This window comes from Neophocaena asiaeorientalis, unplaced genomic scaffold, assembly GCF_003031525.2.
Source record: "Neophocaena asiaeorientalis asiaeorientalis breed wild unplaced genomic scaffold, Neophocaena_asiaeorientalis_V1.1 scaffold240, whole genome shotgun sequence".
Lineage (NCBI taxonomy): Eukaryota > Metazoa > Chordata > Mammalia > Artiodactyla > Phocoenidae > Neophocaena > Neophocaena asiaeorientalis.
Genome location: NW_020185331.1, coordinates 1,558,396 through 1,586,100, shown reverse-complemented (window position 1 = coordinate 1,586,100; position 27,705 = coordinate 1,558,396). Strand labels below are relative to the sequence as shown.

The 27,705-nt window shown below is 52.0% G+C and overlaps 1 protein-coding gene across 5 annotated transcripts in view; it reads left to right on the top strand.

The window, feature by feature from the left end:
- Positions 1 to 27,705, top strand: part of CRTAC1 (cartilage acidic protein 1) — a 154,454-nt gene that overhangs the window by 67,412 nt on the left and 59,337 nt on the right. For all 5 annotated transcript variants that reach the window (XM_024735073.1, XM_024735070.1, XM_024735072.1 and 2 more), the window contains exons 3-4: positions 14,011 to 14,207; positions 26,094 to 26,230. In XM_024735073.1, the coding sequence (XP_024590841.1) occupies positions 14,011 to 14,207; positions 26,094 to 26,230 (334 nt within the window). The remainder of the gene's footprint in view (positions 1 to 14,010; positions 14,208 to 26,093; positions 26,231 to 27,705) is intronic.

Here is a 27,705-nt window from a genome sequence, read left to right as displayed (position 1 = left end):
TGACCGTGCGGACGGGAGCCTTATTTGTGCTGCCACCCTTGAGCTTCCTCACTGTCCACATCTGGGCCCGGAGGGGGCTCTCAAGACGAGCAGTCATGCCTCCTCGATGCAGCTCTCACTACAGCACCTCTGCCCTCATTTCACTCGACTGTCAGTCTTGAACATTGCATGTGGAGCTGAGCCAGGTCAGGTCTGTGCTGCTGTGCGGGGCTTGTGTGGTCTGGGGTCCGGCCGGGTCGTGCCGTGTTCCTCAGCTGCAGAGACATTCTTCCCCTGGTGGTTCCTCGGCAGCCAGGCCGTGGAGACTTCTCCGTGAGAACCATCTGGCACTGATTTTTCACCTCCACCTTTGAGAATTCACCAGAGCCACAAAGGAAAGAAGCAGTAACTCTTCTTTGGCCACCACACCTGCTGAGGGACTATATCACATGCTAGTTCTGCACTCACTGGTATAATTTGGAGAGAGCTTAGCCGAAAGGAATCCCTGGTCTAGTCAAAATAATATGTTAGTTCATGAATAGAAGAAAAATAAGGCCTTATGGTGGGGTAAAAAGAAACTAGAATTTGGAATCAAAGGAAGCAAATTCAAGACCCAGCCCTGACACTTTCCAGCGGTGTGATGGGCACATGACTAACCCCTGACCTTAGTTTTGCATTTAAAGGGGAGAGGGGATAAATAATAACCCCCACGGGATCGCTGAGAGGATTAAGCCATATGTGTAGGTAAACCAGAAAGCACTAGGCAGCCGCGTACGCATCCCACGAGACCATGAGGTTCTGTATTTTGAGTCCTGGGATCTGGGCCAGGTTAGCCCAAGCCAGGTACTGTTCCACTAAAGGACAGCCGTTGAGGGCCAGGCTCCTTGCCATTTATTGAAGCTCTGAGTCAAGAGAGATCCCCAGCCAGGCTCCCATCACACGTTGCCCCATCTCCACTTGTACATTGAATTTCAAAAGATGCTGGCTGGTTTTCTCTTATCTCTAAAACAGAGTGTTATGGTCGTGTCTCTTTCTTTCTGAAGGAACCAAATGCAGACATCAAAAGGAGAAGAAGAAAGCTCACGCCATCCCCAAGGGCTGAGTGCTGGCAGGTTCCTAGGCTTGATCTGACCCTTTCCTGACCTGTGTGTGGGGAACAATGTGGGCAGAGCTGCTGAGGTCTGCACCCTGCTGGTCCTGGGAAGGGGTGGTGGGCATGAGGGGGAGAGGGGGGGCGTTTATAGGAAAAGGCTAATGAAATGAATCACCAGTTTCCTATCTGCTCTGAGTGGGACGCTCAAGTAGCTGAGCCCTGGGCTGGGCTCTGCTTGGTAGCTCAAAAGAATGAATGGTCCCTTGGAGTGGGAGTCGACTCAGTTCCAGCAGAAGAGCTAGGAAGGGTGACGACAACCTGTCTGTCGTTCTTCACCCTCAGGGAGGATGTACATCCACCAGTGTGGTTGGGAGACTCAAATGGATTGTGAATTAGTCAATAATATAAATGCTTCTAGGTATTCACACCATAGCTTGTTCTCTGCCTGTTCACCTGGAGCAATGTTGTTATAAACCCCTGGATGGCAGAGATCACGTCCATCCGGATCCTTTCATACTAGACTCACAACACCGCGTGTCAACTGGTCCTTCCTGGATCTTGAGGAGATTGAAAGGACTAGGGCTGGGTCTCACAGTTTGGTGAACATAAAAACTACCCAGGAGTTTGTTTGAAATGCTGATCCCTGGGCTCAGGAATTTGCATTTTTAACAAGTTCACCAGGTATCTCCGAGGTAAATGGTCTACAGGCTACGCTCTGAGAAATACTGATCCAGACTCACCCTTCTCAGGCTTTAATGTTCACGTGAATCACTGTGGCATCTTATAAAAATGCAGATTCTGACGCAGAGATCTGAGGCCTAAGCTTTTGCGTTTTTAACACGCTCCCAAACGTTGCTGGTGCCATCCATCCCCACCCCCACTTAGAGTAGCAAGGGTCTCTCTACCTGCTGGTCCTCTGCAATCCCGAGATACCAGTTCCTGCAAGGTCTTTAATCTAGATGGACGGTTCAAACGTAAAATGTCTGCGTTACCTAAGACCTTAGATTATAGTCATGTACCTTTCATTTGTAATTAAAATAACTGTTTATCTTGAGTTGCCAGTCAGGTAGGTGATTTCTATACTACAAGCACTTTAAAGAATAAATATCTGGGTACATTGGATACTTTCTCACTAATACTTAACACACAGCATTTTCTGTCCCTAGAGCTTTAATGCACACTCTCTGCAACAGCCAGATTCTGATTAGCGTTAATGCATGGCTAGGGGAATTCAAGCCGTCGTGGCAACAAAGACCCCTCTGAATGAACGCCTTTCATAATTGACAGCTTTATATGTTTTTAAAGCGAGAGTCTCTTCTAGGACTATTTCCTCCAAATCAGAATGAAGAGTTTAATTCATCAGTTAACACTCCATAGCAACTGGAAGGCTTTTGCTGCTTCCTCCAACCATTATTTCTCAAGACACAGCCAGGCATGCCTCCATTAGCTGCAGCATGAGGGAAAACTGGAAGGAACTTGATTTTACCGCAGGGAGGGGACAGCCAGGTGCGTAGGGAATGGAGGCCAGCAAGCAGGACGACACCATCCGCAGGGTCCGGAGAGAGCAAGCGGAGATCCCAGCAGGCAAAGTGGGGACAACGTGTGTGGCCCCTGTACCCTGTGGGGCATGGGTGCAGGGCTCCAGCGGTGACTTGTATTAGCAATTCCAAGCAGACAGTTGTCACGGGGGAAGCTCGTCATCACGAAAAGGGCCTGCACCCGGCTAGAGTCTGGACCAGGACTCTGGGCGGACAGAGCCCTGGGCTGGAAGGACAGGCCTTTTCTAAGTTGAAGCTGGCCGTCTCCATCCGCCCATGAACTGTGAGCCACAGGAGCCCCCTGGTCCTTGTCTTCACATGACAGCCCTGCCTTTCACCAGCCAAGACCTGTCTGTCCTCTGCCTTCACCAGGGCCTGTGACCTGTGTCTGGTGACCTATGTCTGCTTGCTTGTCCCACCCGGGCATCAGGCCAGGCTGACTGAGGGCAGCCTCCTGTACACCTCGCATCCAGTCCAGCGCCCAGCTCCGGACTTCCTGCCTGCTGGAGAAAACCACAGCTGTCTCTGACCAGACCCTCAGCAAATTCCTGTCACCTCCATTTCACGGGGCGTTCCTGCAGCTCGATGGGTCTATCATTCAGCTCCTGTCAAACAGGGTAGAAGAACGAGGGCTCCTGGGGGGCTCAGTGAGGCTATCTGTGCTGCAGACAACAGCCATATATTGTGTGCGCGTGTGTGCGTACATTTGTGAGCGTGTGTGTGCGTGTGTGTGCGTACATTTGTGAGTGTGTGTGCGTGTATGTGCATGCGTGTGTATGCACACATGCAAAACCTGCAGCTGTGTCATAGTTTACACATTTTCTTTCATCTGACCTTGAGGTAGAGCAAATATTATTAGCCCCACTTTATAGATGAGGAAACTGAATCCTCGGGAATGTATGTACGCAGGTTCCTTTATCAAACACTGTGATGGAGACTAGAAGTATAAAATACAGTCTAGAACTCCTTGGAGCTCACAGTCTTCTATGCTCAAAGCTACAGAGGTAATAATCATAATAATTCATTCTTTCAAAAATATTTATCGAGTTCCCATTATGTGTCAGGCACTAAGTGTAGATGGGAGAAGACAGACATTTGCTCCACACTCAGCACTGTGTTGACTACTTTACAGGCTTTATCTTCATCCTTGGCACAACCCATGGCAGAGGAGCTGGTATCAGGAAGCTGAGGCCTGGACCAGCTGGATGACTGGTTCAAGGATGCCCACACAGCTGGAGAGTTGCAAGCAGGGACGTGCCGTCGGGCAGTCTGGCTTGTGGTCCAAGCTTCTCACTACGGAGCTATACTGCCTCTCAGCCTTTCTGTTCTAACTTCAGGTCCAGTGTGCTTTCTGCTGTCCCGTGTTGCCCACACAGAAGCCACCTCACTCCCAAGAGAAGATGCTCCCACTGCCTTTTCCCAGCCATTCCAAAGGGCTGGAGGCAGGCAGTCCCCATTCCGGATTCAAAACTCCAAATGCTTGCCCTCACCTGCCCCCACCCTGAGCCAGCCCAACCTGTACTCCACCTCTGCCTGTGCCTCTCCCCAGGCCAGCTCCTGGCACCCTGTCCCGGCCTCCCTGCTGTGATTGCTCCACTGCTGAGATGCTGCTCTCGTGAGCATTGGTCCTAGTCAAAGGCTGTCAACCGTAGGCTCCAGCTCCTGGCTCTCAGGATGGACATGTGACCAAAACTGGGCTAATCAGGGCCCTTTCCTGGGGTTTTTCACATCGGAACTGAGGAAAGCAAGCCTCTCCACTCCGTGCTGAGGCTGAGGTGTGAGGCTGAGAGTGTACACAGGTCAGGCCTTGTGAAGAAGGGTGGTGTGAGATGATGAGGCCAACAGAGAAGAGGAGAGAAGCCGGGGGAGAGGAAGTCCTGACGACCTCCTGGTCAGAACCCTGGCTCCAGGCACCCCAAGGCCTCTCTGTTCCCTTGCTCTTCTGGCAGGTTGGACACCTGAACCAGTACTTTCTTCAATTAGTTTCAGGTGGAGTGTTTGCCACTTGCAACCAAAGAGTCCTGATTAACCCAGCCTCCATCTGTCACCTGAATCCCTCCTTTGATAGTTTATGCAATTCCTGCCTCCCTGTCTTCCTCTTTTCTTGAGATAAACATGCCTTGAGGGATGGAGTCATGGTCTTCGCCATCATCATCAACCATCAACATGAACACCATGACTGAGGACCCGTCTTTTCCTGGCATCGTCCTAGGTATGGAGGGGCTAGAGCTGCAAACACTAGTCTCTGCCTTCTGGTTGCCTCCATGTTCATCAAAATATAAGAAATTCCAAGAGCACAGAGCACGTGCTGAGCACAGATCTTTTTTAGAACAGGGCATAAATCAATCAGTCTGCGTGGAATTTTCACAGAACAGAGACACTCATCACTGCAGATCATTCTGACCTTTCGGTGCCAAACATCCCTCTCTTGAAAAACCATCCATCCCTTAGGACAAAAGGTTTTTATCCTTCGTCTTAAAGTTACCTTCTTATTCTTTGCACTGCATTTGTGGGGCCTTTTCCACCCTGGTTAGCTCCTAGTTCAGGATCAAATGTTTTTGTTTGTTTGTTTGTTTTCCGGGATGCCCTTTCCAGACTTATCCAATTCACTCCCCTGTAAAATCCCCAGCCCCAGGTTTCTCATCATGGCTAGAAACCTCCCATTAACAGTCTCCTTTCCTTTAAACTAACGCCTGGCCTCTGGATATGTCCCCTTCTAGGATACAATCTGTGAGTCTCCTGTTGGAATGCCTTCCCATATGTTTTCTTGTCCTATTTAACTTCAATGGCTTTCAAAGAATTAAATGCGTAAAAAAGAAAAAAGAGCATTACACACAGCTCCAAAGAAATGATCCATGTTCAAGGTTATGCTTTCAAAATGGGAAACAGATGTGGCTAGAAAGGAAAGAAGAATTCAAAGGAGGAGTAGAAAAATAGGGGTTTCTGGAATCCTTGTATTTCTCATTACCCTTCCACCCTTATGCTCTGCACAGACCCTCAAGATATTCTGAGATCCATGTGTCAACCCAACAGATCCAGGCCTCCTTTGTGTAGACCTGCCTACTGTGAATCAAAAGGCTATCTTAGGGCTTCCCTGGTGGCGCAGTGGTTGAGAGTCCGCCTGCCGATGCAGGGGATGCAGGTTCGTGCCCCAGTCCGGGAAGATCCCACATGCCGCGGAGCGGCTGGACCCGTGAGCCATGGCCGCTGAGCCTGTGCGTCTGGAGCCTGTGCTCCGCGGCGGGAGAGGCCACAACAGTGAGAGGCCTGCGTACCGCGCAAAAAAAAAAAAAGGCTATCTTAGAGAATTCTACTGATTACTGAGTAATGTTTTTTCCTATTTTCCAGAGATAAATTCTTCTTCCCCTTAGGTCTGAAATGATAGGTCATCGTTGTCTACTTTCTTGTCCAAAAATGTAGCTAGTTAAAAACAAGTTATCCTTTCTCACAGTTCTGTGAGTCAGGAATTTGGGCAGGGTCCTCTGGCAGGGGTGGAGGGGTGCTCTGCTCCATGTGACATCAGCTGGTGTCACTCACTCAGCTGCACTCTGTCGTCAGCTTGGCTGGGCTGGAAGGCCCACGAAGTCTTTGCTCATTGATCTGATGCCTCGGTGCTCTTCCACATGGCCTCTCGCTGGGGCTAGATTGGGCTTCCTCAGAGCATGGTGGTCTCAAGGTGGCCGAACTTCTTACATGGTGACTGGCTTCCCCCAGAGACAATGTGGGAGCTGGTAGGCCTCTTTAAGGCTAGACCCAGAACCGGCCCACGTTCTGCCAACCGAGGCAAGTCACAAAGCCAGCCCTGAGTCAAGGGAGGCAAAATGGATTCCACCTCTTCCTGGGTGGAGTAACACGTCCATACAAAGAGGAAAGAAAGGGATGGCAGCCATCTCTGGGTATCGGCCACCGTATCCCTATAGCCACTTCGCTCAGAGAGCACGTGCTCGTCTCTTAACCTTAGATAAACCCCATGTATAGAGCACTGTTTTCATCTTACTTAACTCTTCTCAGTCTCTTTTTTTCCCTGCAGATTAGTTTACCTCACAATCTCTATTCTAAGACCTAACACCTTTCTTGCATTCAACTTATACTCTCTCTAGATACTTGTTTCAGAAAACTGTGTGTTCCCAAGTACTGAGCTCAAATTACTTTTTACTAAAGCTTATTTTAATTTTGTGCTCTGTTATGATAACGATGACTTAGAACCTGTAATATACCCATAATATAAGGCTGACAAGCCTTTAAAATCGTTTTCTGTGAAGAACCAAATGGTAAATATTCTCAGCTTTTGGGCCATACAGTCTGTGTTGCAATTACTTAGCTCTGCTGTACAGGAAAAACAGCCACAGAAAACATGTAAATGAATGAGCAGGTCTGTGTTCCAATAAAACTTTATTTACAAATATAAGCAGCAGGCCAGACTTGGCCCCAAGATCTTGATTTTGCTGATCCCTGCTTTAGACTAAGGGATCAGTTTGTCTTTCAATATATATTTTGTCTAATGATTAGCTGTTTGACTTTCACTCTTCTCTGAAATTCACTTCTTCAGTGACTCTGAAAGTCACTCTTCTCTGAAATTCACTTCTTCATCTATAAAATAAGGGTATTGAAATAACCGAGAATAAAATAGCCCCTTACGCCTGTAGTCCTGAAACTGCCACACATCTTTAAAAACCTTTGAAGGAAATGCCCAGAAAGGCCATAAGATGAGTTGTTTCTCTATGATAATATCTCAGAGCTCTGTTGATATTTCCACGACTTTGTATCTTTCCAGGGATCTCTCTATTTTTCTCTCTGGGTCTGTGTATCCTCCCTTCTGTGTGTCCCAGTGTCTTTACAGGCCAATCTCTTTATCTGTGTTTACAGTGTTTTTCTCTCTATGCTCAGGGCTTCATTGCCCCTCAGTTTCCATTTTTCTGTATTCTTGTGTGTCTCTCTTGCATTCGGATTTATACGTGCATCTGTCTCGTCTCCCTGCATCTCTCCCCTGATTATAATGTTGAATAGCTATATATTTTTCATTATTTTCCTTTTTAATGAAAAAAGTTCCCTATTCTTAGTTTTCAAAGTAGTATATTTTTCAAATTTCAGAAAAGTTTCTATTTATGTACAGTGAGATATCACGTATAAACTACACAGTAGCACAGAATCTAATATATAGTAGGTACCCAATAATCATTACATCCCTTCATCTGGCTTCCCCTTTATGTAACTGCCTAAATGATTTTTTTTCATGTAGGTCAACAATTCTCAACAGAGAGAAAGGTTGGTCCTCTGTCTTTATCTATAATACCTTGTTACTCTCTCTCACCCTTACTCAGGACACCAGCTCCTGGCCTCCTCCTGGTGTCATTACCATGTTTGTACATAACTTGGGGACTAATGTAAGCAGAGGATCAAAGACCAAGCAAGAGACTGGTGGCTCAGTTGACTTTGCTTGGCCACCCAGTGATGATCTGGTACCTCCCAGAGGCTCCTTCTATTTCGTTCGCTCTACAAGTATTTATTGAGTACTTGTTACGCCCTAGGTGGTGGGGAGACAGAAGTGAACACAGCAGACACAGTCCCTGCCCTCCTGAAGCTTATAGTTTCCTGGGAGAAATGGGCAATACATAGGTAACCAAACCAGAGTAGGACAGAGGATGCCGTGACTGGAATACGGAGGAGGAGAAGGTCTCTCCGAGATGCCTTTCAAGGTGAGACCTAAAGGATGAGATGAAGCCGGCCCAGGAGAGAGGTGGAGGGAGGGTGCTCTGGTCAGAGGGCTGGGACCTGCCTGCTGGACCTTTAGGAGCTGAAAGGGAGGTGGTGTGGCGTTACGTGGTCAGCAAGGCAGGCAGCAAACTGAATATGCTCCCAGGCCAGGCGTGATAAAAGGTCTGGGTTTCATTCCAACATAATGGGAAACCACCACAGGGTTTTAGGCAGGAGAACGGCTGATCTGATTTATGTGTTAAAAAGATGACTCTGGCTATGGTGTGGGGGATTTCAACTGGTGGGGGAAGTGGGGAAGCAGAGAAAGGAGGCTCTCCAGAGATGGTGGCAGTGGAGGGGGAAAGAAGAAAAAGGATTTGAAATATTTTAAGAGGTAGAAATGATGGGATTGACTGATGAATTAGATGTGAAGTCAAGGAAGTGGGAGAACCAAGGCTGACACCAGCTTTCTGGCTTTGGTATTTGGATGCCCATTGCAGGGAGGAGCGATCAATAGTTCCATTTTGGTCACATTCCATCGGAGATGACTGTGGCGCATGCAGGGGGAGATGTCAGGTAGGCAGTCGGATTTATGAGTCTGGGGTTGGACTGGGGATTTGGGTTGGAGGTATAAATTTGGGAGCTGTCAATCATGGGGTTGGATATTATCCCCTAGTGAAAGGGGATGGAGAGAGGAGAAGGGGCTCCTGGACCGGGCTTGGGGATTCCAACATTAAGAGGCAGAGAGAGGAGGAAGTGCCTACAAAGAGGAAAAGGAGGGGGAACCAGAGAGAAAGAAGGAAAACCAGAGGAGGATGGCATCCTCAGAGCCAAGAGAGCAGAGTGTTATAAGAGGCAAGTGGCCGAGAGCCCAGACCACTGTGCCAGATACAGCTGAGGGTCCCCAGGAGATGGGACAGAAAGGGCATCCCTATTTGTGGCCTCATGAAAGCCACCAATGGCCATAACAAGGGCAGCTTTGCTGGAGTTGGGGGTGGAATGTGGATAGCGGGTGGGGTAAATTGTCGGTAAGAAAATGGAGAGCACTTGTGAAGACATCTCTTTGAGTTTAGTGACAAAGGGGAATGAAGAAATATTCCAGCAGAAGATGAGAGGTCACAGGTGGGATGTTTGGGGATGAGAAATGTTAGTGTGTGTTTGGAAACTCGAAGTGATTACTATAGAGAGTGAGAGATTGTTCCTCGGCTTTTTTTTTAAGTAATGATGAGAACTTATAATTGTGTGCCTCTTCACAGTTTACCAAGTGTTATCATAACACACACCGTCTCTTATCCTCGCAGAGTTATAGTTGAGGAAGCTGAAGCTTAGAGGAATTGAGTGACAGGCTCAAGGTCAGAGCCAGGAAGTGGCAGGCCCAGGACCCCACGCCCTGGCTGATCTTCTTGGCCTGACCCCAAGGCCCCTCCCTGTCGACAGTGGACCAGCGTGAAAACTGGGCAGCACTCACACGAGGATGGGTTGTGCCCCGCTGGTGTCTCGCAAGCAGATTTTTTAATTTCCACTGAGCCAATCACTTGTGCCTGCCGGCCCAGCCTTTGATATTATGAAGTCGCAGCTGCTTTTCAAGAACACAGGACCCTGTCCCACTTCCTAAGCCTGTTTTGTTTTGTTTTTTTTTTGCGGTACACGGGCCTCTCACTGTTGTGGCCTCTCCCGTGGCGGAGCACAGGCTCCGGACGCGCAGGCTCAGCGGCCATGGCTCACGGGCCCAGCCGCTCCGCGGCGCGTGGGATCCTCCCGGACCGGGGCGCGAACCCGTGTCCCCTGCATCGGCAGGCGGACTCTCAACCACTGCGCCACCAGGGAAGCCCCCTAAGCCTGTTTAATTGAGCTTCAAAGCCTCCTGAATTTCTAGAAGTGCCCAACAATCTCGGGCGGTGTCAGAGAGAGGAAACATGAAATCCCACGTCCCTCACATCCATCTCCCCCGAGTGGTGGGAACTGCAACCCCAGAAGGACCGTGGTGGGACTGTGGCTAACCTCTGGACATCAGTCTCCACGTCTGTAAAATCCTAGGGTTGTCATGAGGCTGAAATGAAGTAGTGGGTGTAAAGTACTTAGAAGGGTGCTTGGCACGTGGTGGCCGCTCTGTGAACGCCACCCATGACCGTTTTCCTTTATTTCTCACTCACTTTTATGACAGACACTTGCTGGGCATCTTCTCTCTGCCAACTACGGCTCTAGGCACAGCAAACACAGAGATGTATCCACATGCTTCCTCGGCTCAAGAAGCATATGTTTTAATGAGGGGAAGTGATGTTGGAACACAAACAACTCTGCCTCGTGGTAATAAGCAAGGTGCAAAACGCTGTGGGTGTCCAGGGAAGAGAAGATCACATGTAGCCCAGGCAGCTGGGGCAGGCTTCGTGTGAGGAGTGTAGGACGGGATGGTATGGAACCAACTGGAGCGTCAGCCCCATGCAGAAGAGGGGGAGGGGATAAGGCTGGCTGTCCTGGGGGGAGATTGTGAGAGGCTTGGATATCAGTGCAGCAGACCCAGCCGAAGGCAGCCTGGGTGGGGGGAAGGGGTGGCAACTCCGTGCCCCACCTCCCAGCCTTGCACCCCGTGTTGCTGGGACTAGGTCACTGCAGCACGTGCTCATCCTGTAACAGATGGAGGATTTGAGCCGGCCTAGTACCCCTACCCCTCTACACCTTAGGGAGTACCCTGGAACTAGCACCCCCAAGTCCTTCAAACAAGAGATGGTCCAGGGCCATCCAATCCCCCAAGGCCACCACCATGGGAGCAGGGACCTTGTGTGCACGCCCATCACCCCCCATTCAGGGTGAAAGGACTGGCCTCCAATAGGTGCAGAGGCCGTGGCCTCTCCCCCCACTGGGGCTGGTAAAGACATTCTCCTTGGGGGAGACCCAAGGGACAGGGGGTGCGAGGAGGGGTGTCAGTGCTGGACTTCATGTGGAGGCTCCTCAGCCATAGCCTGGAGGGGGGCCACACCCGCTCTATGCATCTCCTGAGGTGGGTTAGACTCAAGGCACCATTATTTCAAGAGCATTAGACTAAGAAGTGCTCTCACACGGCTTCTAGTCCAGTGCCTTTCAAACACTGGCTCTGGAATCCCTCGTTTAAACAACATTTTATGGAATGTGATGCATAAAATAAAATGCATCAACATAGAAATGCTCTGGATAAAACTGAGAGGAGAGGGCCCAGAAGCCCGTCCCCAAGACCGCATTTGTCCACACATTTTGTGACCCTCTGATTTAGTCCAACTCTCGTTTTGCAGAAGAGAAACTCAGAACCTAGATTGGGGAACTGACCAGCCTAAGGTCACAAAACTAACCTCTGGAAGAGTCAAGACCTGCAGAGAAGCAAATGAAATCAAGGCTGAGAAAGTGTTTTATAAACTGTAAAGTGCGATAGAAATGTAGGGTTATTATCTCCACTTCACGTGAAGTTCTTGGGCATTTCCCATGTCGCTGCTTTGGGAGAGGCCACCAGAAAAAAAAAAAATGCAGAGGAAAAGAGTGTTGGCATCATAGGCAGTGTGGAAAGAGCACAGGGTTGGACCTGAAGACAGTTAGAAGCCTAGTGCGGCCATGTACGAGCTGTGTAACCTCACTTTGCCTCTCTGACCCTCTGTTTCCTTTACTAGAAAAATGCCTTCTCTACCTTCTTTCTGGGATTACTAGGGCTCAGGTGAGGCAATGCATGGGAAAGTGCTTTAGCAAGGCCTAGTGCCACAGAACTGTACTGTCTTGTGAGGAGCAGTAATGGTAGTAAACAGAAGACCTGGAGGCTTTGAGGCTTAGTATTTAGCACCCACAAGGCACTTCCTGTCCCTGGGGGCTGGAGCCAGCTGCTGACGGTGCTGGAACCCAAGTGTTCCATCTCTGCTGCCTAGACACGTCCCATAGGTCATGCCGCGCCCTCGATGCACAGCCCTCAGACACTCTTTGTCAAGGTGTCTGAGGCGCAACCTCCCATTACCGAGTGCTGACTCAGCCCCCAGTAAGCTCCGTCTCCCCTTTCGCACACTGTGGCTGCCAGAAGGCGCGTGGCCAGTCACTCAGCATCCCCCAGACTTCACTGGCTCTGCATCTTGGTGACAAAGGGCTAAATTGGTTCTGTTTCAGGAAAGCAAGAAGTGATTTCTCTCAAAGACCTTGGAGAGTTCTTTCCTCCCTCCCCACAGTGTTTTCGGCTGGGGACCGTCCAGAGGCTGGCAGCTGAACTTCACTCGGGGTGTACACGCTCAGGTTCAAACAATGGCAGTAGCCCGGGGACTAATGGATGGGGGGTGGCCAGGTTCCTTTGGAGAGCCTGACAGGTGTTCCAGGAGGAGGGAGGAGTCCAGACATTCCTGGCCGTGCTGCCTGGGGTGACCTTGGACACACCACTTTCTCCACATGGAAAGGCAATGGGAAGAAATCGACCACGGGACACCTAAGCCCTTATGACTCAGACATGGGCTCTGAGGATCCACTCATTCAATCAGTCAGCAAGCATCTACTGAGCACCTATTGTGTGCCAGGCATTGTGCTAGGTCCTGGGGGACAAAACAGACAAAAAGTTCTGCCCTTGTGGAGCTGACATTCTAGCAGGACCAGACAGAGAAGGAAGAGCTAAATAGGAAGCTAGAGACCTGTCAACCGGTGGTAAAAAGCCGTGGGAAAGAGAGCAGGGGTGAGGGGCAAGGGCACGGGGTGACGGTGGTTGCAGGTTTCAGGAATGTGGGCAGGAAGGCCTCTCAGAGAAGGGAAGATTGCGTGAGGGCCTGAAGGACGTGAAGGAGGGAGACAGCCATGTGGGTACCTGGAGGAAAAGTATCCTGGGCAGAGGGAACAGCAAGTGCGAATCCCTGAGGCGAGAGCAAGCATCAGGGAGGTCGCGTGGTTGCACGAGAGTCAGACGAGAGAGAGATGAGGACTGAGGAGCTCTGTAATCTTTTCCTTCCAGTGCCTCGGACAAAGCGATCCAGCAGGTCCGCCTGATGACTTTAGATGCATTTGTAATCTCCTGTCTGGGATGCCAGTTTCATCCTACTGTTTAAAGGCTGGGACTTTCTGTCGAGAGAGAGTCATTCCAGACCTCAATGACAAAGCCTTCTGTGCTTCCAGAATTCACTCCAGGTCCCTTGGGTTAGCAGAGGGGGCCTGGGTTTGAGTTCCAGCACCTGACGCTTACTAGCTGTGTTACCTTGAGAAGGGCACTCAACCTCTCTGAGCCTCACTTTCCCTGATGAAGTTCATCAGTTGCCTCACCTGCAAAATGGGTTAATAATGCAGACTCCCATGCCTACCTCACTTGATTGTTGTTAAATTTAAATTAGTGAGATCATAAATATGAAAGTGCCTTTTACATTGAAATGAGCAAGATAAATGTCAGGGAGTTTATTTCAGCGAAGCCTATGGTAAGGGGCTTATCACTGACTGCCCACTCCCCTCCACCACCCTGCTCCTTGTTTGCATCCCACGTGGGACCTGCTGACTCTCACTTTGCTTCGGTCCACATCTGATTCAGGGACACTCGTCAAATACCCGGGGACCCCAAGGCAAGGCTGCCAAGGGTTCCCCAGGAATACAGCAGTTCCCCAGGAACGTTCCGGGGCTGATTTGTCCCCACATAGACCTGTCCGGGAAGACTCTGAGCCCACTGCTCTGGTCGGATAGAGCCAGGTGGGCCCAGCTGCTCCCCCCAACGTCCCCTCGCCCTTCCTCCTCCAGGTACAATGGCCCCAACCTGGTTCTGAAGTACGACCGGGCCCAGAAGCGGCTGGTGAACATTGCGGTGGACGAGCGCAGCTCCCCCTACTACGCGCTGCGGGACCGGCAGGGCAACGCCATCGGGGTCACAGCCTGCGACATCGACGGGGATGGCCGTGAGGAGATCTACTTCCTCAACACCAATAATGCCTTCTCCGGTAAGGGCGGGGGGCCTTGGGCCTCCCCTGGCCCCCACCTTCTTCCTCCCGGCACTAGGTTACTGTCACCGGCTTCCCCAGGACCTCACTCCATCCCAACAGAGATAGCCCCAGGAGGCTCCGTTCTTCTCTTACGCATGAGGCTGTTTCTCACCTCCCAGCCCCTGGAGAGGGAGACCTTGAGCAGAAGACCCGTCCCCTCCCTCGGACTTTACGTCCTCCCACCTCCCAGTCCGAGCGGCAGCCCGGTCCTCCTAACTGACCCCTCCTCCCTTCTCCCCGACTCTTGGTGGCTCAACCACTCAGCACTTCTCACTCCCATAGCTCGCAGACGACTCCCTGGCATAGCCCTCCGTGCTGCTTCTAGGGAACTTTCTAAAATGCTTTGAAATCCTTCAAAGGCCCCCATAGCTTTCAGCTGAGCTCATTTTTTCACCCCACATTCCTGCAGAGCACCTACAGCACGCCAGACCAGAGGCGGTAGGTGCTGGGGATACAACTTGGTGGAAGACAGATCTGGGGCCTGTCCTAGCCCAGAGTGCCATCCCAGTCACTTCGGCTCTTGTGTAAATGCGGATCCTGACTCAGCAGGCCTGGCTAGGCCCTGAAACCCTGCATTGCTAACACGCTCTCAGGCTATGATGCTGCTGCTTCTCTAGGGACCACACTTTGAGTAGTGAGGTCCTACACACCAAGGAATGGCTGAGAGAAACTGATGCCCAGAAGGCTACATAATAGCAAGAGTAGTGATAACAACTAATACTTAAGTAGCACCTACTATGTGCCGGGCCAGGATCTAAGCACTTTGTATTCATCATCTCATTTAAGTCTCACAATAGCTCAATTAGGTGGGTACTGGTGTGGCCCACTTTATAGTTGAGGAAACTGAGGCACAGTGAGGTCATATGACTTGCCCAAGGCCACACAACTTGTAAGTCCCAGGATTCAAACCCAAGTGTTTGACTCCAGATCCATCCTTTTAATCAACACACTCTGTGGCCTTACTCAATCCGATGCCCTCGGGGCCTAGTGGAGAGCCAGGCTCATGGTTGGTGTTCAGTGTTTCATGAGTTGGGGGACTGTGTTCTTGGGGCTGCAAGTGGAAGTCTGCTCCCTTGGGGCCATAACATCTGCAGGGAAGTCCCAGGCCATGGCTTCCTCCTGAAGGGTGCAGGGCCCAGTGCCCCTTTGGGGCCAGGTTGGACATGCACTGCACTCTTCCAGATGGCAGCAGCCTCTCGGGTTGGTCTGAACAACACCCTGTGGTTCAGACCTGTGAATTCACTATTCAGGACCCTTCCAACCTCCTGGAGGCAGGTGATCGCCTGGCTATGGGGACCACCTTCCCTGCTCCCATAGGCGCGCACACACACACACACACACACACACACACACACACACACTGGCTTTACCCTGGGCCCATAATGCTGCCCCTGCTGGTTGCTGAGCCCAAGCCAGGATCCAGCCCCAGACTGCCCCTGCTGTTGAGCCCTGCCATGTGCGTGAATGGCAAGGGAAGGGGTTGGGGCTGGTGCCAGGGGCAGGGGCAGGCGGAGCTGACTGGCTGACAGCCAGCTTTGTGCAGCCGAGAAACAATGAGCCACAGCCCCAAGTGGTGTTTTATGGGTTTTCATCTCATCTTGCCACCAAGTGAGGCCTGAGAGATAGTAATTATCCCTACACAAATATCAGGACATGATTACCCAGCTGGATTTACTGCCCTCTCTCCAGCCAAGCCAAGATTGGATTAGGACACAATTAATTGATGGGCTGATCAACCTTTAATGTGGGGCAAGGTCAGGAGGGGAACAGCAGCAAGGGACGGCTGTGGAAGGAGTGAGTGCCCAGGAAGATGCTGGAGGGACGCAGAAATGGGGAGAACTGTGGAAGGAGGTGTTTAACGTGGGCTCAGTGGGCACCATGCCAGAGGAAGGGGACAGACTCTTCTACTCACTGAACACGGAGCGCTGGGGCTAGGATCCGACCGTCAGGTGTCTCGAAGCAGCAGCCCTCCCACGCTCTTAGAGCGTTTCATCGTGAATCCTCGAGCAGCGGTGCTCAGCTCAGGCTGCACGCTAGGATCTCCTGAGGAGCTTTAACGCGCCCAGTTCCCAAGGAGCATCCCAGTCCAGTCCAATCTGGACCTCTGGGGGTGGGACCCAGTTATCAGATTGGAAAGCTTTCCAGGTGATTCCCTCGTGCAGTCGAGGTTGACAGCGATACCCCAGAGTCATGTTGGTTCCGTGCTCAGCCTCACCATCACCCCATTTACTCACTGATGTATTCACTCATTGAGTAAGTATCTACTGAACACCTACCGTATGCCAGGCACTATTCTAGGCACTGATGATGCCCCAGTGAATGTAACAGACAAAACGCCTGCCCTGTCTCTCCAGTGCAGTCTTATATTTCTCTAGGAATCTGACTCCACTCTCCTAGCCACTAAGTTCCTCAAGGGCAAAGTCCATGTATTGGTTATTTTGTGCCTCCCTCTGGCCCAGCCAGAACTTGAACATCCTAAGAATACAATTAAAACTTGATAAATAAGTCCAGGAAGAACAGACAAGGCACAGGCATTTGGCCTGAGAGAAGGTTTAACAACAGAGGGAAGACAAGAAGAGGCAGGCAAATGGAGCCCCCAGGAAGGTTCCTCTGGGAGAGGCTGGCGCTCGGCCCCCAGAGCTGGGGTAAGGGTGACACTGCCCCCCGGCCTCAGCCCCAGGCGTGCACCTCCCAGTGACCGTCTGTGGGTTTGAGTTAATTTTTCAGTTGAGTGATTCGATTGATTCATCGACAGAGGGTGGGGTGTGGAGCCATTTGTGTCAGGTCAGCACTTCCCTGGGTCCAGCTGGCATGACGCTCAGCCATTGCCACCCTGCCCACAATGAGGAACTGGCGATCCTCTCCAGGAGCCCCAGCCAGCCCACACCTGCCCGTGGCTTATGACTGGGGGCTCCTTTGGCCTGTGCCCAAGCATTGGAGAGACCTCTGGAAGGACGGACTCACCCTGTCCCTCAGCCAGCTTTTAGGATGTCAGCACTGGGGTCCTGCATCCTGGCAGTGTCCCGTGGGAGTCAGTCTGTACAAACCTGGGACGTGCCCCTCACATACTGGGTGACCTTGGGCAAGGTGCTTGACCTCTCTCGGTCTCAACCCCTTCACCTGTAGTACAGGAAAATCATATCAACTGCATAAGTTCAACTCCCTCCAGTAGCCCCACAGACTGTATCCAAAGTCTTTACCGTCACCCGCCACACCCCTCCAGCTGTGAGCCAATCGCCCTTCTGGCTCCGTTTCCTCCACTCTTCCTCTTGCTCGCCGCTTTCCTACCCGAGGCCTTTGTACTTGCTGTTCCCTCCGCCTAAAATGCTTTTCCCACCGTTGTTCTCAAGGCTCACTCCTTCCCTTCATTCAGGCCCTTTCTCAGATGAGGTCTTCCCTGAAAGCCTTAAGACTGTACCCTATCACTCCCTATGCCCTTAACTTGCTTTATTTCTCTTCAGAGCACTTACTGCTGTCTGAAAATATGTTATATATTTGTTTGTTGTTCATCTCTTCTACTCTTCTGCTAAACACTATGGGGACAGAAACTTTGTCTTGTTTTCTGTTGTATCTCTAGGACCAAAGAAATACTTATGTCACTTAGTAAACATTTTTTTAAATTTTTATTTATTTATTTATTTTGGCTGTGTTGGGTCTTCGTTGCTGCGCGCGGGCTTTCTCTAGTTGCAGCGAGCGGAGGCTTCGTTGCGGTGCACGGGCTTCTCGTTGCGGTGGCTTCTCTTATTGCGGAGCAGAGGCTCTAGGCGCGCGGGCTTCAGTAGTTGTGGCACACGGGCTCAGTAGTTGTGGCTCACAGGCTTAGTTGCTATGCGACATGTGGGATCTTCCCCGACCAGGGCTCGAACCCGTGTCCCCTGCATTGGCAGGCGGAGTCTTAACCACTGCACCACCAGGGAAGCCCATAAATATTTAATATATATATTTGAATGAACAGCTGAGATAATGAATGAAAAGTACTTATTATGGTGTCTAGGACCTAATCCATGCTCTCTAAGCAACGGCTGTCATAATTCTGTGGCTTGAAGAAAGGCAGAGACTTTAGAAACGTCCTGGATGGAGGGGCCACAGGCCTCCCTCCTGGCCGCTTGAAGAGAGAGACTCTTGGAGCAGAAAGAGAAAAGGACCATCATGTAAATAAGACACCACACAGATGAGGGTATCAGGTAGGCACAGCTCAAGGGTTAAGAACTGGAAAGTAGTAAGAGGGAGGGAACAGAGGAAGACTGACCACAGTCCCAAGAGGCCTGGGCCAGGAAAGCAGCGTACAGCTTAACTGACCTGGAAGAGTGCTAGCCAGTGTGTTTCGGCAACACTACTCTGTAAAAGACCAGGTAGGAGTGTGTGCAGGACAAAGGCGGACGAGAGGCCCACTCCAACACCCGCTCCACATCCAGGAACCCAGGACCTCCTGCAGCTCCTGCCCAGAGCCCATCCCTCAGAGTTCCTGTGCCGGCTACTCCAGCTGCTGCTCGGCTTGGCCCTGAGCTCTCCTGCCCGCGTGACCTGGCCTGGGGTAGCAGGAGTGTGGTGCTGAATGGGTCACTGTGGGCTGTGAGCCCCACACCCTACCTTATTTATTAACTCATTCAGTTCAGCAGAATGGTCACTGACCCTCCGCCATCTTCAATCTACATATACCCCCCTCCCTTTCTACACAAATAGTAGCACGCTCTGTTCACAGTACTGCCCCTTGCTTTTTTATTTGACAATCAGCTTTGGACGGTATTTCACAGCAGCACACAGAGAGCGTTCTCATTCTTTTTCATGGCTGTATAGTACTCCGCTGTACAGACTTGCCATTTGCTGGATTGGCCCTCTGTTGACGAATAGTTAGATTGCTTGCAAACGGTGCCACCGAATGAATAAGCTTGTACAACACGCCATCCTCCACAATTCCAGGTGTATCTGTAAGGTAAGTTCATAGAAATGGAATTGCTGCATCAAAGGAATATACAGGGGTAGTTTTGATAGGCATGGCATGTCCTTCAAAGGGACAGTCCTAATTACACCCCTATCAGCCCTGATACCAGTGAGCCTTTCCCACCCCAATAGTCTCACCAATACATGTCATCATTGTTTAAAATATTTGCTAATCTGATAGGAAAAAAATGGGGATCTAAGTGTAGTTTTAATTTTTCTTAAAATGAGCGAGGCTGAACATAATTTTTTATATTTGAGTCTCTTTCTTCTATTGATTATCAGCCTCCTTCGTACTGATTTGTAACACCTCTTTATAAATTAGGGAAACCAGCCCTCTGTCTGTCATACAAGTTGCATATAGTTTCCTCTTGTTTGTCATTTTTCTTTTGTCTTTGCTCATGGTGGGTTTTGCAGGGCAGAACATTTTTCCTTTTATGAACTTGGATTTATGACTCTTTTCTCGGATGGCTCCATATCATACTTAGGCCTTCAGCAGGGCTTTGGTAACCTCTCAGAGAGGAGGCTTCAGTCACTGCGCCAGAGAGAAGAACGGAAATCGGGGGCGCCTTGCACTTCCAGGCTGTTCTGCCCCCCACAGCAAATGAGTCTGCCTTGAGAGGGCACCCACTGTCCACAGCTCTTCACTCAGGCCCAGTCCTGCTGCACCCAGATGCTCTACACCTCGCTTCTCAAAGCAGCTTTCGCAGCCCAGCACTGGCAACAGCTGGAAGCTCATAAATTTGCAGAATCTCAGGCCCCACCCCAGACTGACTAGACCAGAATCTGCATTTTACCAGGATGGCCAGGACTTCCTGTGCCTGGTAAAGCCTGACATACACTAACCCTGAGGCTCCACCCTCTTTTCCTAGGATCCTCTAAGCCCTAAAATGGATCCTAGGGTCTCCTGATCTCCAGCCATGTTTCCCTTGGACACAAGGCCCAGATTTTCGGCTCCCCCAGCACGATCCCATTTGGGGAGATGAGCACATGAACTGCTCAGGCTCCCCGCCCCCATCCCCACTGTGCCCCATTCCCACGTGGCCCCAGAAGAAGCAAGGATGGGATGAGGCTGTCAAAGCAGCATCATAAAGAGCGTGGAGCCCTGAAATCCATTTCCTTGGTCCTAACAAAAAATGCGGTTCCTCAGGAGCCAGGACTGCCCTCCACCAGCCCCCGCCCGGCGATTTATTTACTTATTTTTAGTGTCTGCTGTGCAGCAAAGTGAATCAGTTATACATATACATTTATCCCCTTTTTTTTAGACTGCCTTCCCATTTAGGTCACCACAGAGCATTGAGTAGAGTTCCCTCTGCTATATAGTGTGTTCTCATTAGTTATCTATTTTATATATAGTAGTGTATATATGTCAATCCCAATCTCCCAATTCATCCCAAACACCCCCTTCCCCCTTTGGTAACCATAAGTTTGTTTTCTACATCTGTGTCTCTATTTCTGCTTTGCAAATAAGTTCATCTGTGCCATTTTTCCAGATTCCACATATAAGCGATATTATATGATATTTGTCTCTTTCTGACTTACTTCACTCTGTATGACAATCTCTAGGTCCATCCATGTCTCTGCAAATGGCATTATTTCATTCCTTTTTATGGCTGGGTAATATTCCATTGTGTATATGTACTACATCTTCTTTATCCATTCCTCTGTCTATGGACATTTAGGTTGCTTCCACGTCCTGGCTTTTGTAAATAGAGCTGCAGTGAACAGAGTGCATGCATCCTTTCGAATTATGGTTTTGTCTGGATATATGCCCAGGGGTGGGATTGCTAGGTCATATGGTAGCTCTATTTTTAGTTTTTTAAGGAATCTCCATACTGTTCTCCATAATCTGCCCAGCTCTTTAATATGTGGTGGGGGGCTTTGCAGTCAGACCCTAGTTTGAGGCTCGGCATTGCCACTTAACAACAGCTGTGCGTTAGGTAAACGGTTTAATCCTCTGAGCCCGATTTCTGTCTGTAAAACAAAGAATCTATCTTCCTGATGCGACTATGGAGAGGACCAACTGAGCTAATGTGGGCGATGCACTCGGCAGAGGTTCATCGGATTTCTCTCTTCTCCCTGGGAGGGAAGAAGAAAGAGTGAGAAGGAAGAAAGACTGGTCTTTCCCTTCCGCCCCAGCTCCAGCCTCACTGCTCTGCAACCTGCCATCCCTCATGGCCAGCGAGCCCTTGGGCATGCCTTCTCGGCCACCTTATGATCCCCTCAAAGGCCAAGCTCCTGCTTCCACCCTTGGCTGGCCCGATGTCCCTGCTTCCATCACTAACCCCGCACTGTGGACTGGCTCTGATCCGCCACACCGAGCCACACTCTCCCGCCCCTTGTTCTCCAGCCTCCTGCACCCAGAGCTTCTTCCCCACCTTCCCGGTAGCGTCACCCGGGATCGCGCCTGAGCTACTCCAGAAGCGGCCTCCCCACTTCATTTTCCCCACTGTTAGCCCACACCTCACTCCACTGCCAGGTGAATCTTCCAGAAACACCGTCTTCCCCAGATCAGAAGCCACCCATGGCCCCTTCACCCTCAGTGCTGGATTAGTGGCTATCTCCTGGCCTGCCGTGATGTCCTCCTGCACCTGCACAAACCCTCCCCTCTAGGCAAACTCAGTGTCCCCTCTGTGCCTTTGCCGATGCTTCCCCGCCTGGCCTTAGCACCGCCCCTCCTCTCTGCCTAACGGGCAGTGGAGTGAGTGCTCAGAAGCACAGGCTTTGGAGTCAGAAAGACCTGGGTTTGACTCTGTCTCCACCACCCACTGGCTCTTGGGCAACTGACTTAACCTCTCTGCTCCTCAATTTCTCCATCTGTAAAATGGGGCTACACCACCTTTCAAGGTGCCTGAGGGGTTTAGGCAAGATGATGATTGTAAAAAAACAAGAAGAAGTGCTTCATGCAGAGCCTGGTTATACTAAGTGCTCTGCACGCTGGAGCCGTGCTATTGTTACTCTGATGCTTTGGTTCAGGTGCCTCCTCTGTCATGAAGCCCTCCCTGATCACTGTGGCCTGATTTCACAGCATCTCCGTGATGTACTGTCCTGTTGTCTCTGCGGGGCTCTGCTAGTTGGGGGATCATAGGCAAGTCCCCTTGCCTCTTGTGCCTCAGGTCCTTCATCTGTAAATTGGTCCTGAAAATAGTACCTACCTTGTGGGCTTGTGGCGAGGGTTAGTGAGTGAATGTATGTGAAGCGCCTGGCACATAGAAAGCTCTGTAGGAATGTTAAGTAGTATTAGTTTTACCGCAGTCCCATGGCATCTCCTCTGCCTATCCCTCCTGTCATCAAATGAACTGTTAGTGCCCTGAGTGAGGGACTGAGACTCCTACCTCCATGAGGCCTCCCCCAGCACCCAGCAGGGAGTGGTGGGCCCTCGAGCCTCCTCCGCTTGGCCTTCTCAACTGGCCATCTGGCAACAACTGCTGGTTCCACTGAGCTCTGAGACCTTCAATGCTCCCTCAATGCCAACATGCCAAAGTCTGGGTGGGAATGGAAGTCCTCAGATGTGCCTCTCAGAGGGGCCATGACCTCCAGAGCCCCCTACCCTGCCCTTCAATGCCCTGTTTCTCCCAGGCCTCCGGTCTGTAGGAGTCACCCCCAGGGACTCGGGAGAGCCCCTCTCTCCTACAACTAACAGCCTCTCTTCTTCCCGAGCTGCTGCCCCCGACTCAGTGAGGGGCCCCAGGGCAGAGTGCAGTTACAAGGAGCCAGAAGGTGGGATTACACGCTGACATGGGCCAGGGGCCAGTGCTGGGTGTTTATTGCCAGTGCCATCGACCCACACAGCTCACTGTTTATCTGTCTTCCTGACACACCTAATTACCCAGGTTGCAGCTGCCAGAGCGTTTGCTCTTCCTAAATCACAGGCTCCCATCCCTCCTGTCACCCAGGCCTCCAGGCCTCTGCCTGCAGAAGGGCTGCCATTGATTTTGCCGTTCCCGTTTATGATCTACAAGGCTGTGCATCACTGTTGCACATTCTACCTTAGTTTATTCTTCTGGGCGTCCCTGGTCAGCTCAGAAGTCAGGAGGCTGGAAGGGGGGAAGAGGCTAACAGTACGTGGCGCCCTAACCCCTCTGGCCACAAAGCCCAGAACGTGTCCCGAAGTCAACACCGCCGCACAGCAGTTTGCTAAGAACAAGGCTAGTTCTGCCAGATGCTGACAGGTGAGCTGCAAAAAGGGGTTCCATGGCCGAGTATGTTTGGGAAAGGCTGGCTTAAGTCAAATTAAGCCCGTGATTTATTGCAGGACTTTTCAAAGTTTCGATAGACTGATGTCCACTGAGAATCTCCAAGGGTGGATGGAAGGTGTAGTCTTTCCTGAACACAGACGATCACGAAATCTTTTCTCCAGGCAGCTGGCAGAGACCAGGGTTCCACAAAGCACACTTTAGGAAATGTTGGGAAATGTGAGCAGGGGGAATTGGGGGTGATGAGGCAAGAGAGGGGGATAGAGTCACCCTGGGCTCGTTTTTTCCTCTTGTCTAGCTGAGGCAGGAACTCGGCGGCTTGAGAAATTTCTCCCGCCGAATGCAGAGGTGCCCATCAGAGCTCTGCAGAGCCCCAGCTGCCGGCAGCTGCTTTCTCACCTAGGCTAAGCTTTGGTAGAGTTTAACCTCGGGATTTCAGGTGGGACTAGACGAGCTGGAGGTACAGTCTAAAAAGGCCCTGGTTTGACAGAGAAGGGCAAGGGTCGCTCGCTGTTGTGAAAGCTGGGCACCCGGAAGCCTGCAGTGCCGTCCTTGGAGGCTCCCAGGCATCAGAAGGCGATGACAAGGCTGCCACTGCCTCGGGAACAGCCATGAGGATGGCAGTCTCAGTCCACAGTCCCTTTTCCGCAGTCCTGAAATCCAGAACGCTCTGAAAGCCTCAAGTGCTTTTTTTAAGTTCGTGGGAAAGTGAATTGATAGCAAAACCTGCCCTGAGCTGACGTGAGCTATTTATGGGCTATATTTATCCCACCTGGTGTGACTATTCGTATATTTCATTGCAGAAATATTAATGTGTTTAATTACAGGGTGCTGCCCCGGTCCCTGATGGGGGTGTTATGTAATAAACGGTGTATGCACTGTGTTACCTTTCTGACACGTGAAAGGAAAAAAAAATCTCAATCTGTAGACACATCTGGTCCCCGGGGATTGCGACAAGGGCCCAGGAGCCCGGGGTGGCGCAGAGCGGCCAAAGGACAGTCCCCGCGTGCCGACCCGGGGCCCCAGAGTTTTCCCCTGCGGTTCCCACAGCGATGCTGGGAGGGAGGAGGCACAGCCGTTACCCCCAGCTCTCAGATGAGGAAACCGAGGCTGCAGAGAGGATAAGGAACCGGCCAAAGCCCCGAGCAAACAGGAGTCAGAGCTGGACACAGGCTCAGGCCCTCTTGAGTCGGCACCTGCGCTTCTGTCCAGATCAGCCTCCTCAGTGGCCCCCGTGGGCCGCCCTCCCAAGCCAAGCAGCTCTGTGCAGACCCCGGCTGCGGCTCCTCAGCCCAAGCCCCACCCCATAGACGCCGGCAGGACCCCTGGATCTGCCTTCCGCTCTGCTGGGAAAGGGCCTTCCCCTCCTCCTCTGCGCCACTGGGAGGGTCAGGCCGAGTGGCACAGCTCTGCCTCCGTGCCAGCTCCCTGGAGTCTGGCAAGCGTCCCGAAGGCCAGCTCCAGGCCCCACAGACGATGCGCCAGCCCCTGTGGGTCCCCGGGGTCTTAGGAGGTGCCTGTGTGAGGCCACTCGGAGAGCACACCCTTTGTCCTCTCCCAGGTAGAGCCACCTGAGGAGCCTCCTGTGCACAGCCCTCACCCACACACACTCACACTCATCCACTCACTCTCACACTCATTCTTACACTCGATCTCACACTTACACTCATTTTTACTCACATTCTCCCTCTCACCCACCCACTCACTCCTGTGCATTCCTACACACTGACTTTCGCACACTTATCCTCACACTCACTCTTACACTCACTCTCCCCACACTCACCCTCACCGCACCCCAGCAGTGCAGAGCTGAGGTCCCGGAAGCACCTCAGAGGGTCCCCCTGTCTATGAACGGGAATAATCGACCTCCAGCCCCTTTGGGGGATGGGCGGCGCCGTGCTAAATCTTTCAGGTGCGTCATCTCATTTACCCCTTGAATTAAGCTGGAATGCAGTTGTTATTGTCGTCCCCATTTCCAGATAAGGACGCTGAGGCTCAGACTTGCCCAGAGTCAACAACTAGAGCCTAGAAGTAGAATCTCGGTAGAACCGAGCCTGAGACTCAGTCCCGTTTACTCTAAACCCCGAGTTCCTGACCACCGCGTCACCTGCTCCCCTCAGGCTGCGCCCATGGCCTCTCCACAAACCCTCACCCCATCGGAGTGCCGACCCCACTGCCGTCCAGTTTTCCTGGAGTGTTGGTGACACACCTGTCAGAGCTCAACTTCCAGCCTCTTCCTCGATTTGGACTTAGAGACCCACCCGCCAGCCCGGACCATTTCTTCTGAGACCCAGATCAGGTCCTGTGGTTCAGCAGAGAATGTAGGCGGCAGCTCCTGGAGAAAGAGACGTCCTTGGTTGAGTTTGGGCGTGAAATACTGGCAATCCCAGGGTTGTGCTCGTGGTGCGGCAAGAGCGCAGTGCAGACCGCGAGATCCCGGGTCAGCTCCAGGCCCCAAGACCCCGTCTTGAGGGTCAGCTCAGCACCCAGGAGTGGGCACACGGCCTCCCAAGTTCCTGAGGGCTGGGCCGGCCATTTTCATAAGCCTCAGAGTCTCTTCTCTCAACTGAGAATCCCTCCGTGTCCCCAGGAGAGGGGTCGCAGCTGCCTAAGCGCTCACCGTGCCGCAGGCGACCCGTTCACCTGTGGCCCCAACCCCTGCGGTAGGTGCCACACCGGCCACCAGCCCTCCCTTCCCTCCTCTCTCCAGGGGTGGCCACGTACACGGACAAGTTGTTCAAGTTCCGCAATAACCGCTGGGAAGACATCCTGAGTGACGAGGTCAACGTGGCCCGCGGCGTGGCCAGCCTCTTTGCCGGGCGCTCTGTGGCCTGCGTGGACAGGAGGGTGAGTCCAGGGGTACATGGGGGCCTGGGGAGAAGGGGGGCACACAGCGATGTGTCGGCCAGGAGGGGAGCCCCAGGCAGACGTCCCCGGACAGAGCATGGCTCCCGAGGGCAGAGCCCAAGACCGCTCCCACAGGGACTTACACATAGTAGGTGCTACATACTTTCACACCCTTTCTCCGTCTGAGGCCTTTCCAGCAACCAGGGGCTGTCATCATTGTGTCCACTGGACAGAGGAGGGCACTGAGCCCCAGCTTGGAGCAGGGACCTGTCTGAGGACCCAAAACAGATTGGTGGTGTGGCTCAGACATGAATCAGAATCTCCCAGCTCTGAACCTTGTGTTCATTCATTCATTTATTCAACTCTTATTTATGAAGTGCCTACTATGTGCCAGGCATTGCACCATCAGGCCTCCTCCCCCATAAGTATTTATGGAACAAATGAAGGCACAAGCAAAGTGGCTCGTGGGTGGGTGAGTGGAGGGTTGCCTGAATTACAAGTACTTTAGTTAACCCACAGCTCCATCAATCCTTTCCCGCCCGGCTAGTCCACCCGGCACACAGGTGCTCAACTCGGAGTGCGGGGGAGAAAAGCCAAGTGGCGAGGGCAGGAGCAGCTGCAGCCATCTGCCCTGTGGGGCGCCCACCCCCCACCCCCGGGCGTGCGTCCCGGCCAACCCAGCCAGAGCCAGAGCGTGGAGTGGAGGTGATTTATCCCTCCTGTCACCTGCTTCCCTGCCGCCCCCTCCCTGGCTTTACGAAACAGTCCTCACTAAATCAGGGACCCAGCTGCTGCCCAGCTTCCATGGGAGCATCTCTGGCCCCCATTCTGGGGACAGGCACAAGGGGGCCAGCTCATTTCGGGACAGAGATGGGGACTGATATGGCACCGAGGGGACTGGGCATTCAGCGTGATCTTCACAGCTGGGGCCTCGAGGCCTTGGGAGAAGGCAGGTGCCAGATATAAATACTTATTTCTTATCAAGCTGGTGCCGGGAAGAGCACCAGGCCGGGCTGTGAAGCCACACTTGGCCCTGACCTGACCCGCCTGGTGGGAGGAAACCGGGAGGCGGCTCAGCGAGCGGCCCCGGGGACTGGGGGTTCTGGGGGGCGCCAGGCCTGGCCGTGCTGCTGCCAGGCCTCTTCCCGTGTCTCCTCCTGGCTTCCTGTCTCACCCCTTCAGGACCAGGGCTGCCACACTCAGCTAAGGCAGGAATCTTCTCAGCACTGGTGGGAGGGCCTGAAGGTTAATCACAAAGAGACTCGCTCTGTCCTAACAAGGTCATCTGAACACCAGCGCGCTTAACCACAGGAGGGAGGCGCCATGTGAAGTGCAAAAAGAGAAAGGAAAAAAGAGGCACTTCGGCACGAAGCACAGGAGGCGGGCACCTGTGGCTTGCTCACTCCCTACTCAGGCCCAGCCTCAGGGAACTAGAAAACGCCCACACGGCTGGTCTGCCGCCAGGAGAGGGGCTA